Source organism: Polyodon spathula, chromosome 10 (assembly GCF_017654505.1).
Source record: "Polyodon spathula isolate WHYD16114869_AA chromosome 10, ASM1765450v1, whole genome shotgun sequence".
NCBI lineage: Eukaryota > Metazoa > Chordata > Actinopteri > Acipenseriformes > Polyodontidae > Polyodon > Polyodon spathula.
The window spans coordinates 14,021,427-14,034,639 of NC_054543.1; the positions used below are offsets into that span (position 1 = coordinate 14,021,427).

At 38.2% G+C, this 13,213-nt stretch overlaps 1 protein-coding gene across 1 annotated transcript in view; it reads left to right on the top strand.

Annotated features, from left to right (window-relative positions):
• The window catches only part of LOC121322340 (renalase-like), a 59,672-nt gene extending 46,661 nt beyond the window's left edge, over positions 1 to 13,011 (top strand). The window contains exons 5-7 of the mRNA XM_041262175.1: positions 2,651 to 2,824; positions 7,692 to 7,867; positions 12,757 to 13,011. Of these exons, the coding sequence (XP_041118109.1) occupies positions 2,651 to 2,824; positions 7,692 to 7,867; positions 12,757 to 12,942 (536 nt within the window). The 3' untranslated portion in view covers positions 12,943 to 13,011. The remainder of the gene's footprint in view (positions 1 to 2,650; positions 2,825 to 7,691; positions 7,868 to 12,756) is intronic.
• Positions 13,012 to 13,213: the final 202 nt, after the last annotated feature.

A 13,213-nucleotide genomic window follows, 5' to 3' on the forward strand; every position in this document is an offset into this window, starting at 1 on the left:
GCCAATGGATCCTACATCATTGAGTAGTTTTACAACAGGGGCAAATTGAGGCATGCACCATTACAAAGCCCATGGGTTTGGTGAACATTGAAGCGTCTTTAATAAAGCTGACAGTTGTACCCCCCACCAAGTGCAGCTTTTTATCCTAGAGGTTCATTTTACAACTGCAATGCTGCTTACCAGTCTTCCTAACCTCACAGACAATAGAAACATCTATAGAATGTATTCCTTGTGTATAAAGAGTAGGCTACAAGTTTTTTTTTTTTTTTTTTGATCTTGTTGAAACAAAACCTTTCATGTTGGGAGTTCCCAGATATCAGATTTGAGAACTGTTTGGTTAGGTCATGTGTGTGTTTCAGCTTTATTTTACTTGAGGATGAGACTTTGCCTTTAAACTGTAAAATGTGTTTAAATTCAGAGTGGTGAACTCCAACCACTTTACACTCAGGGGACTAGAGTCACTAAAGCAAGGCCAGTTTGAAACAGTGGAGACCAATAAACAGCAGATGTTACTGACAGGAAACAAAGGTTGCTGTTTTTTTTTTTAAAGCACTCCAAAATCTGACAAATAAGAGGATGATGTGAAGACACTATTCAAGTGCAGGTGCTGTGTGAGTCTAAGTTTACGCAGTCAAACCAAATCTTTTTTAGAGGGTGGTCTTCAGGGGCCACTGTTGGAACGCAGTGGGCTTGCGACCAAGACCTAGGGCCACAAGAATGTTGACGGCAACAAAACTTCTTTGGTCTGGCTGTTAATTTACTGATTTTTAACCCCATAAATCACATCTGGCTCCAAAAAGATACAGCACTCAATTTTTTTATGAAATGTAACCATTACCAAATGGGTATTTACCTCCTAAAGACCCGAAATCTGAATAAGATATATCAAAGCTGCTCCAACGAGCCTGTGACGCAGTCATGCCCGCCCCCGGGGGTATAAAGGAATGCACATACAGATCTCAGCACTATTTTTCCTCTCAAGAACTGACCTGACAGCAGAGCCTATTCAGAGAAGTACTTGTTACTTTTATTTTTCACATTTATTTTATTGTTACACAAATTATATGTGCCATTAAAAGTAATAGCTGTATTGGTTTTACTAATTCTGCGTATTTGTCCACTATAGCCAGTTGTTTGTTACATCCCACTGTGGTCTTGTGCCCCGCGTGAAGCCAGCAGCTTGAGCCAGCACCTTCTCAGGGATTAAGCAACGTAAGTTGTCTGACTTTGTGCTGTTCCCTCAGGCTGCAGTAGTTCGGACTGGAATTATTTTATTCTCGTTTTGGCTTCAGCCAAAATTCCGAGACTGTTTGGGTAATTTAACACTAGCATTGCCATAGCTGCTTTTTGAACAGCTTTTGCAATTCAAATTTAAATATCTCTGCGTATGTGAATATCTCATGCATGTCCGTTCTTAAGTGTCACTAAATATTTGAATTAAATACCCATATGGTGTTTCAGCTATAGAATCATAAAAATGAATAAGTTATAAGCACTTGCTTCTTCAACCGCCATGACCTGCAGTTTATGTGGCATATTGAAATCAATACAGTATAGCCGACAATTTAGTATGGGCTTTGTAATAAAATCAAAGTCATTGTGAAAGAATGTATTATATACTCCTGTCGAGTGCTGAAACACTAATGAAAGTCATTCTGGACATTACATATTATTATTATTATTATTATTATTATTATTATTATTAGCAGTTGTCACAAAATATACACATTAAATCACAATACAATCTCGTCTGCCTGTACTCTGAATAAAGTTACCACCAAAAGCTCAAGCCTTGCGAGCCCCCCTGCACTCCACTGCACTCTTCAGGCAGAATGGCTGTGCCACCCTGAGGGTGCACAGGAGTAAAAAAATGTGCTTATTCTAAGCTCTCTGCACAAATCAGTGACCATCAGGACTGATGCTAAACGAAAGCCAGAGACTGTTGCATTTTACAACACAACGAAGTACGGTGTGGATATACTGGATCAAATGGCACGACTGTATTCTGTCAAAGGTGGTAGTCGCAGGTAGCCTGTGGCTGTTTTTTATAATGTTTTGCACCTGGCAGCTATCAATGCTTTGGGTTTGTGCAAGGAGTGCACCGGCAACACAGTCACTCAGAAAGACTTCATTTTGCAGCTAATCATCGAGCTATGGCAGAAACATGGCAGTCTGTGGCGGATGCACTGGTACAGTTGAAAGTGTGTTTTCTGCATATGTTGTACTTAAAAAAGCAGTAATAGAATTCTGAACAGACAGAGCCTTTGAACTCTGTTTCACTCAAAGCGCCTTCAAGTTGCATGTTATGTTATATTTTTGTTTTATGCTATTTTTATAACTAGTTATTTATGTTTTAGAATTGTATATATGCTACAGCTTTCTACACCAAAAGTTTATTTTCTTATATTCATGTTTATGTATATGTGCTCTTTTTGAAAAAAGTTACATTTTCAATGTAAATACAGAGTTTCTGCTCTGAAAATGTTATGTATGATAAATGTATGATAAATAAAAATATTAAGTTGATTCCGAGGCTGAGGCAGCATTTGCATGCTGAGTTTGAATGGGCTTGCACTGCTGGCGGTAGCCATTACATTCCAGGCAAGGTTGGTCCAGATAAACTACTGATCTTTTAGTGCTGTTTCCACAGTAATTGACAGGACTCAGAGGCAGAAGCTGGAAGCTGTGAGCTACTCCTCTCGCTACGCTCTGGGACTTTTCTATGAAGCTGGGACAGAGATTGATGGCCCGTGGGCAGCAAAGTACATCACTAATAATCCCTGCATACGCTTCATCTCCATCGATAATAAAAAGCGCAATTTAGGTCAGTGCTCCCATTATTTCTCTTAAAGAGTGCAAAAATAGGTGTAGATCATGGAAAGTGCTGTTTAATTGAGTGTTGCCATTCAGAAACACAACTAACATTTAGCTCCAAGCCGCATGGGATCGAAATTTAATGTGAAGATTTGCTGTGTAATAAATGACACAGTGTTTTCATTAAAATTGTCATTTAACACCTCTTTCATCTTGCTGCCTTTCTATGTGAATGACTGAGGGTGTGGGGGTATCTAACACCCCGTTTCCACTAGCCATGCTTGAGTGCACCTCTGCCTGGCCGTGCCGCGGCGGTACAGGTTAAGATGGCTGCCTGCATGTGCACTGGAATTTCGTTAGGTACAACTGACCCCGGAAGTGACTGTGGTACACCAAAGGTCAAACAGCATTGTGGGACACTCAGAATTCTAGGATTTATCAGCTGCAGCAGCATCTGTTTTGTAAACATGGAGATTGAAAGAAACCTGAACTGGTGTGTACTGGACAGCAGTCCAGTATGTTGTCCATTGCCTCAAAGTACCTGAAAGTACTTCTACACTTGCCACTTTCGTTGTTGGTTTCTTTCACCTCTTTGTACTGTATTTTTAGTTTCTTTATTTTGTCACGGCAATGTATTGCAGTCCGATGCAGTCCTTTCTCCAGCAGGATTATCGTGATCTTTTTAAACGCTTTTAAATTTCTTATTCCTCCAAGCAATTGCTCCTATATGGCACTTTCCGACCATACAGTGTACTGTAAGTGCCCTGATTTCACTGTCTTCCCAAGGTAAACACACACGTTACTTTTTTTTTTTTTTTTTTTTTTTTACCAAAAAATATCACTTCTTGCATCGATTGTGTCCACCATTGTTGTAGTTAATATTTCAAAATGCAGTGAGGTGTGTCTTGGTACGTAAGGGAACGTAAAGGTTCTTCCGCCCAAACTAGTTTGGGTCTCAGTGGATGTGACATACGAAACTGTACCTCCTGAAACCAGCTTGGGTCCACGCGGAGGTGTACCTGTGCCTGAGTGGAAACGCCTCGGACTCAGACAGACTTGCCGAGGTGGCTAGTGGTTACTAGGTCCTGCTAAAATGCTAAAGTAACCCATCTGAAATAGATTTATTATTCATTTGGCACAGGAGGTAAATTTATACATTTAACTTGAGGTGCCAGACACCAGTTTTTAAAACAATATATACAGTACATTAGTAAAATCAGGTTTAAAAAAAAAAAAAAGAAACACTTATGGGCCAGTGCAAATAATTTAGCTGGGGAAAAAATATTTTACTAGAATTTTAATTCATGCAGATAAAAGCAAATGTGAAGATATTTTTTATTTTGATTCAATTAACACATCATCATCTATGATGGAAAAAAAAAGAATAAGGTCTTGTAACTAGAGCAATGTTTTGTTAAAAAATGCTATTTTTGGTATGGTACAATCTTGGTGTCTGTTAATGACATGGAGGGGAGACAGTGCGCCAGATTCTCACCCACATGGAGGGGAGGCAGTGCGCCAGATTCTCACCCACATGGAGGGGAGGCAGTGCGCCAGATTCTCACCCACATGGAGTTCCCTGCTCATTGTTGGGTTCATGCCAGAGTGCCACTGCATGCTCAGCACCCGATCTGCACACAGTGTAATTATGCTTATTGCAGTCATGAACTAGCTGACCCATTCAAATCGACTGGGAAAATGTTGAAGTCAAATTGGAATGTGAATGTCCAAATATATTTGTGGAAAGGAATTCTCTTACTGGCTGTATCTCCTTAAAGCAACATATACATAATCCACTGTGCTCTACATTAAAAAAAAAAAAAAAAAAAATAGATTAAAATAAAAGATGAGGGGGGCACCTGAGTGGCGCATCCGGTAAAGGCGCATCACATGAGGTGCAGGATGCGCCCTATAGCCTGGACGTAGCCGATTCAAGTCAGGCTATTCCACTGCCGAACGAGGGGGGTGGGGCTTAAGTCAGCCAGAGTGTCCTCGGCTTGCCACACACCAGGACCTCTGTAGACTGGCCAGACGCCTGCAGGCTTGCCTGTATGCATCCGAGAGCTGTATTGTCCTCCGACGCTGTAGCTCTGGGCTGGCTGCATGGCAGGCCTGCAGAGTGGTTTAAATATGAGGAGGAGTAAAGTAGGTTAACGCTAATCACCTCTATTTATAAATGACTTCTCTTTTAAGCTTAGGTGTGCCAAACAGTTGTAAGAATGATCTATAGGTTGTACAGCTGACTACAGCTCAGATTGGCTGGACACACACACACACACACACACACACTATGGAAATGTATAACTTCTAGAAATTTCTTGAAAACAAAGAATTTTAGGAAAAATCTTTTGTAGCAAAATGTTTGCTTTTGTGAAGGAGGAAAAAAAAGTTACAAGAAACATGTCTACAATTATTTATTTCAGCAATTTTTTTTTTGCAAAATTCCAAAAATGCTAATTCAAAAGTATTCATACCCTTTGATGCTGTTATAGTATTTTCTACAAGGTGCTAGAAACTTCAATATGATAATGCAGAACCTAATTTTAGAAAAGTCTAGAAAATGCTGGATTGTAGGTGAACATTCTTAGAGAGTATAAAAGGGTTAAGTATAGGATGATTGCTGTCATTATCAATAAGTCAATATGGAAAAAAGTAAATAGCTATCTGAAGACCTTAGGCAGAAAATTATTTATTGTTATCAAGCTGGAGAAGTATACAAGAAGCTGTCCTATCATTTGAGTATCCCAATTTCAACTACTGTTTCTATCATCAACTGGTACTGTCACAACGCTCCCCCGGTCTGGAAGAAAGAAGGTTCTTTCACCAAGAATAAGTAGAAGAATTGTGAGGAAAGTGAATAACTATCTGAGATTGACTGCCAAAGATATTCAAAGTGAACTGGCTGCAAGTGGGACTGGGATTTCCATTTCAAACATTGCATGGTGAAGGTTTCAATGCATTTATAAATTCATCTTGACAGTTCCTGCCATACCTTTTAAATGTGTCCAGGTACGATGGTATCATGTCTTCTGCTGTACCCTGTATTGTTTTAAATAGTTTCTTAACACTGGTCCAGTAGTTCTCCACGGTACCATGCTGTAAATTGCAGTCAGTTTGAAAAGTAACAGCATATTCCATGCAAATAACGTCATTCTCGACACTGTGAAGCTGTAGCACAAATCTGGTATGGATACCTCCTGTTACTACCCCGGAGGTCAAAGGATGATTTAAAAAAAAATAAATAAATAAATAAAAAAACGCACTCTCACCTGATACTATTGCAGGTCTTGTGAGGAAGGGTCTGCGTGATTTAAAGGCAGTCTTACTTGTGCTGCATGACTTAAAGGCAGACTCATCTGTGCTGTGTCATAAATAAAATGGGCAGTAATGTTTGACTTTACAATGTAATGAATAAACCAAGAATTACAAGAAGTGTAACAAACCAAAACTGCACTTTCAATTCAACATATGGAATTACTTTTTAATTAATGCATTTTTTTTGTTTGTTTAATGTTTTAAGGGACTATTTTTTCTAAAGTTAGGCAGAGGTGGAAGGATATTTAATAAAAACGACTTTTTTATTCATTAAAACATGTTTTTTGGGGGGTTTTGTGTGTTTTTTTTTTTTTTTTTTTTTTTTTTGTAATGTTGGTTGATCCATTTCATAAGTGCAATAAGGCACTTCAGGGTGTGGGATATACGATAATATTCACACGCCCTGGGCAGTTAAAGCCACTTGGCTTCGTCTCATGACTTATAACGCACCCTTGGGGTGTGGATATTAGAGTATATCCCACACCCTGTCGTGCCTTATTGCTTATATATATATATATATATATATATATATATATATATATATATATATATATATATATATATATATATATATATATATATGCCAATGTTCAGCTTTAATTTTGGCCAGTTTTGTTGTCTACCCTTTTTGAATTTGTGCCAGCCACATTCTGATTGGCTGCGAGGGACTTAATAATCTATTATACATTTTAATGGCTCTCATTACAGACCATTTTGATTGTTAGAACAGATGCATATACTATAATGTTACAAGAGCTTATAAACGCAACAGATTTACTTAACAAATCAAGCCAGCAATGTCCTAAATGAACAGTAGTACATGCATTGACTGCACAGTCTTTTCTGTACATAATATGTGTAGCTTTATTAAGGAAGGGAAATTATTTTTGTGCATTATGTGTGTTTTGAACAGTTTAGAAAGATGTTTTGTAATGAGATAGATATTGGAAGCTATTTTGTGTATTGGGAATAAGATTATTTTGGGACAAATATTTTTTAGGAAATGTTCACTTCTGTCATTATCCCTTATAATGGAATTGCGTAACAGTATTTCATGCTGCATATTTGTGTGATGCAGTAAAATTATTTAATATGAGGAAAAATGTGTTTATAATGATATGTGTCGGTTTGGATAAACAATATAATCAATACATTGTGGTTTATTTTAATGAAAAGTATACAAGGTGAGGGATCACATAATAGAAATACATGTTTGCGGATTTTCAGGATTTATTTACATTCCCTTGTCTTGGGTTTTATAAGTTCACTGGAGAGCTTGTAGTATATGTGGAACATGTTCACTAGAAGTTTGGCGTTTAGCTCATTATACTGTGTCACAGTCCAGTAACAGAACATTTTAGTATTATTAGTTATTATATTAGTATTTGTTATGCTGTTCAGTTAATTGATACTAGCGTGTTTTATTATTATAAAAAAAAAAATTAAAAAATGGTTTAGTGATTATTATTTCAGGAACTTTCAATGAAACTGTCTTTGTTAATGAAATAATCTGAGCCAGTAATTAGCTCTTACATATTCTTTCCACTCATTGACCCACACAGAGTCCGCTGATACAGGTCCTGCAGTGGTCGTCCACACCAGCATTCCTTTTGGACTAGAACACTTGGAGGAGGGTAAAGAAAAAGTGGAACTCTTAATACTGGAGGAGTTGGCACGTGTTCTGCCTGGGCTGCCCAAGCCTGTGAGCACTAAATGCCAAAAATGGAGATATTCACAGGTAATTAACAAGCCAACATGGAACATCACATTTGGAATGGCACGATTTCAGCCAAACTGTGTCTTTACTGGGAGCAAATGGCAAAAATCATTTATTTTTACAATCCTGCCTACAAATAAAACAATCTGGGAATGGCTTTATAAAGATTTATATATAAAGAGGACTTCAGTATAAAGACCGCTTTCAGGTCGTCCCTTGAGCTGTACAAACATGCAGCTTGGTTGTTCATCTATCTCTTCAAATTATTCTTAGAATTTACTGCCAATAAAGTTCAAAGTGATTACACACCAGAGTCAGCATTATGAGGCAGTGGTTAAAGAAGTGAGACAGGTGCCATCAGGACAAGGCTTTGTTTAACAAACGAAATGGTTACCATGCCATCCAAAACCTACAAATACCTCCACTGTTTGTTTTCAACACATGCTCCCTTGAGATACAGTAGGTATCTACCAAAACCTTGGGCAGGAAATGAATAACACAAACCTCAACACTTTCAAATTGCTGTACTTTTTCATTTACACTATGAGAATTGCATTTGGTATATTTTAAATGACATGTTGGTGTTTTTTTTTTCTAAAATTAATTGTAGCTAACCAAATTATTCCATATATAGATTAGGCATTAAGCTCTTCCATTAGCCATGGGTGTCTCAGGTTTAAAGGGAACACATGCTATAGCACACATTAATTTTCGTTTTAAAGCATGAGATCTGGTACAACTTTAGGTTAAAGGAAGCTCTAAATTTCTATGCCTTATTCTCAGATTGCTGTTTGCTGTTGTGCTTCCTGGGTAATTTCACCTCAGCAGTGTGTTCTGGGTCAGAGCTTGTTACTGAAAGCATGAAAGCATGTTGAAAGCATGTCAGTCAATAGCTGATTGGTTATTGACAAGAAGCCAGTGAAGGAGTGGGGACAATGTCACTAGCCAGTGATCGTTTAAATTAGTGAGATACCAGATATTATGTTCTAAAATGAGAATACATGTGTGCTATAACATGCATTTCTCACATTGAGACTTATATAATGATTGAATTTGCACGGTGGAGAAATGTTATTGAACTATTGTGTTAGCTATAATTACTTTAAGGGCTGGCTGATATATAAAAAAATGTGGTAATTGTTATTAAGCAGTCAACAGTATGGAAACCACACTTTCATCACTAATTTGTAGGTATTTTAAGTCGGTCCTTTTAAATGTCTTGTTGTTTTAAATTTCCATTTAGCCTGTATACAAAAAGCATTTTCATGAATTAAATGTTTACTTCACACATCCATAAATTCTGACTTAAAACTGTAAGAATCTAACGTTTCTGACAATGCTTTCATTCATGTTTATGAGTGACTTGTTAGCTTCAGAACAATACATTTGTCTTCTTGACAATTTTACTTCATGCATCGCGTGCATCAAAATGCATTCCAGTTCTGTGCATTTTACAAGCATGCCAGTGCTTCATGAATACGACCCTGACCCACTTTTCCTGTTAGTGTGAGGTTATGCGATCCAAGGCAGGGGGATTTGCTCAGAGCAGAGCAATGTCAATGGCGCGTGTTGCCAGCTTGGCACAAGATGAAAGGTGTAGAAAAACTGTCTCCAAGTCCTGGGCCTAGAGGAGCATAGTAAAGGATGGGGAGAGAAGCATATGTACTGTAAGAGCGCAGATAATAAACACATTGTTGTCAAAAGGTTAAGCAGGAGACAACCCAATCGAATCCACTATCTGTGCCATTTGGAATCTCAGTGAACGATAAAAGAGAAGTATTGTCTTGTCTTGGATATGTAAGTGCTTAGAGCCCCACCTGTGTAATAGTGCCTAGACACAAGGTGGAGGAGATAGGCCTTACTGTTGCCAAATAAGAGGGGGGGGCATAGAGTAGTTTTATACTTTGAAAATAGTTACTGTACATATGAATGCATATTCTGAGCAAAGTATTAGTTAACTTCATGAACAATGAAGTAGTTACCATGTCTTTACCAAAACATTCTTTACCAGAAGTTATTGAGAATATTACAAGCATCTGGGGACAAACGGATGTCTGTCTGTCCAATAGAGAACGGGCTTTTCCAATTGTGATGACTGTGACGATTTTATTATTTTATAATTACACCCATAGCAAGGAATGGATGTTGCTGTTGCAATTTTTTTTTTCTTGGTGTTGTGAGATGTTCACATTAGAAAGATAGTAAGTCACTAAGCGAGTAAGTCATAACCCATCATGGTAATGGTAATTCATAGTTAATCTCTCTGTTGGAACCTGAAATAGCAAAAATACAAATTTTTTGCTTGAGCAGATTTATTATTGGAAGCAGGATACCAGAAGTCAAAAAGTAGGGTTGGTAAAATTGGACTATACACAAAAAAGCCAAGCGGACACTCTGAGCCATGGAATTAGGAAACAAAAGTGATAAATTATGCTTTTAAAAGGGGAGTCTGGGCTCTCGAGTGGTGCATCTGATAAAAGCATTCCGCGTGGAGTGCAGGTTATTCCTCTGCCGAATGTGGATGGGAGCTCCCAAGAGGTGGCGCACAATTGGCCGAGAGCCGCCCGGCGGGGGAGGGCTTAGGTTGACCAGGGTGTCATCGGTTCACCGCGCACCAGCGATCCTTGTAGACTGGCTGGTTGCCGGCAGGCTTGCCTGTAAGCTGCCCAGAGCTGTGTTGTCCTCCAATGCTGTAGCTCTCGGCTAGCTGCATGGCGGGCCTGCAGAGTGAAAAGAAGCGGTCGGCCGACGGCACATGTTTCAGAGGACTACTTGTGTTTGTCTTCACCACTCCCAAGTCAGCGCAGGGGTGGTAGCGACGGGCTGAGCCTAAATACAATTGGCCATTTCAAATTGGGAGAAAAACCACGTAAAAATTAATTGGCGAATACTAAATTAAAAAAAAAAAAGGGGGGAGTCTACCTTTAATACTAATCAGTCTTTGTAGCAATCCAAACATTAAATTGATTAACACAGAGTTTACCATTTTAAGAGAGAAGAAAAAAAAGTTTGGGAAATAATGATAACAGATCATCTTTAACTATGTCTTAAAAGCTTCAGGAAATGGATACTATTTCCTTACACTACTGAAATGTACCTTGATGTTTATCTGAACCCTCTTAAGTCTGACAATGTTGATGAAATGTGGTATGAACATCCATGAAATTTGTTTACTCAAAGAAGTCATTACAGCACTGAGTTTTCCACTGCAGTCTTTTAAACATTGTAGACTGTTGGCTGTGTATCTCATTAATATTCGAATGGCACAGGACCAAGTCCTGAAGTTGGCCTGCTTTGTGCAGTTTTGCTTTTGACAGTGCATGGGCACTGATCTCGCCAAGTCACTCTCCACATTAAAAGCACTGCTTCTAAAACAACCACAAGCCTTATGGATTTCAGGATGTATTTTAAATACATATCCCGGTATTAATGCTAAACTTTTTTCCCCCCGTTTTGACTGAAGCTTCCAGGAATAAGCAAATGTTGCAGTGCATCAAAATGGCGATCTATGTTTTTCCCTTTTTTTTTTTTTTTTTTGAAAAGAATAAAACTATTTGTTTCTTGATAAGTACAGATGCTTTATGTCCTTTCAGAAATGGTAGTACTTCTGTGTTACAGTAATGACATACAGTGTAGGTGGAATGTGCATCATTACATTACAATAGATTCTTGTAATTTAATTTAGAAAAGGTTTAAAAGAGCTGGGCTGTCCTTAAATTTATAAAACAGAGTATATTTAGTTGAATGTCCTTGTAACACAGGTGTGAGTACAGTTGTATATGCTCAGAAACTTCTTTATAATTCAACACCCACTGAGTCTGTAGATAACCCCAGTATGGGGAATGTTTGTATCATGGTATTGTGTCGGGACCTCATACTTTGCTAAATTGGCTTTTGCCGTTATCTTTCTGAAGTAATAAATTATTTTTGGTTTTCAAATTAATTTTCTTTCCTTTTATGAGATTCAGTACCATTTGCTTTGCTCCCCTATTCATTGTGCAGAACTTCTCATTTCTAATACATGTTCCTAATTTTAAATTTCTATTGGTCCGCACCCAGTTTACAATGCTTTCAAGAGGGTGCTAATAATGATCAGCACCTCTGTAAGACAGTTTAGTGATTGCAGGCAAAGGGCCATGAGATACTGGGTTTGATTCCCAGATTGGCCTCTTTATATCAGTCTTAGGCCAAACCCTGACCCAATTAAAAGTAAAATGTATTTTTCACAAATTTTATTTTAATTTCAAATGTATCTTTATTTGAGTCATGTCTTTGACTGTGATTCTGGGGTTTGTCTATGGTAGACAGCCAAGTGCCCATGCCGACATTAATCTGTCAGCTCTTTGGCCTTCAAGAATTGGACAGAATCCACATTTACAAACATGTAAACAGTCAAGGCCATTTGCGCCATTGCACACTGTGGTCACTGGACCTCTTATTTAGATTTCCGATTCTTTGTCTAAACAGCACAGATGGTCAGTTCATTTTTGGGGCTGCAATGATTACAGTGGAAAGGATACCATTTAGTTTAAGTAAATCAAGTGGTTATAAAGCAGTAGTTATTCATATAACTCCACCCTAAAGTTGCTGAATGGACAAATCACTGAGTAAAAAACATCTTCTCAGATGTGTTTATATTAATAAATAAATATATAAAAGTCTGGGCTCCAGAATGGCCTTAATGTGATCTTAATGGTCACATTAGGATGAGTGGGTGTGTGCTAGCTGCTTATCTACAAAACATCCAAAGACAGTTGTGGATGATATACCCCCATACTAGTGTGACTGTCTACTAAAGTCTGATGTACCGCATTCATGAAGGTATTTAATATTTTACCTCCATGTTATCTGCATGAAAGTGCAGCGCTTTACTTTAACTTGAACTTTCTCCTGTTTTCTTTTCTGACAAGGTGACCCAAGCTGTGTCAGAGAGCCCAGGGCAGATGACTATTCATGCCAGACCCCTGCTGGTCTGTGGTGGAGATGGGTTCACACACTCCAACTTTGATGGCTGTACAGACTCTGCTTTGAAAATCCTGGATGTTTTTAAATCAAATCTCTGTTTTTTAACTACTTTGAGAGACAAACAGGAATGACTGCCTGATGTCTTCAGTTCAAAGTGATCACATTTTCTATTTTAAATCTAATAAAAACAGTAAACCTGAGTGCTTTTTAACACATGCGTTGTTTCTCCCAAATTCAGCCATCACTGAACTTATTTGTGTTCTCAGTAGTGTATTTGAAGGCTCAACATTGATGGTGTCTCGTGGTGTTTTGAGCATTGCAAAAGCATCATGTCTTGCTATTTCCAAAACAAAAGACTGAATGTAACTTTGCTTCACTCGCAAAGTCGATACCAATACTACA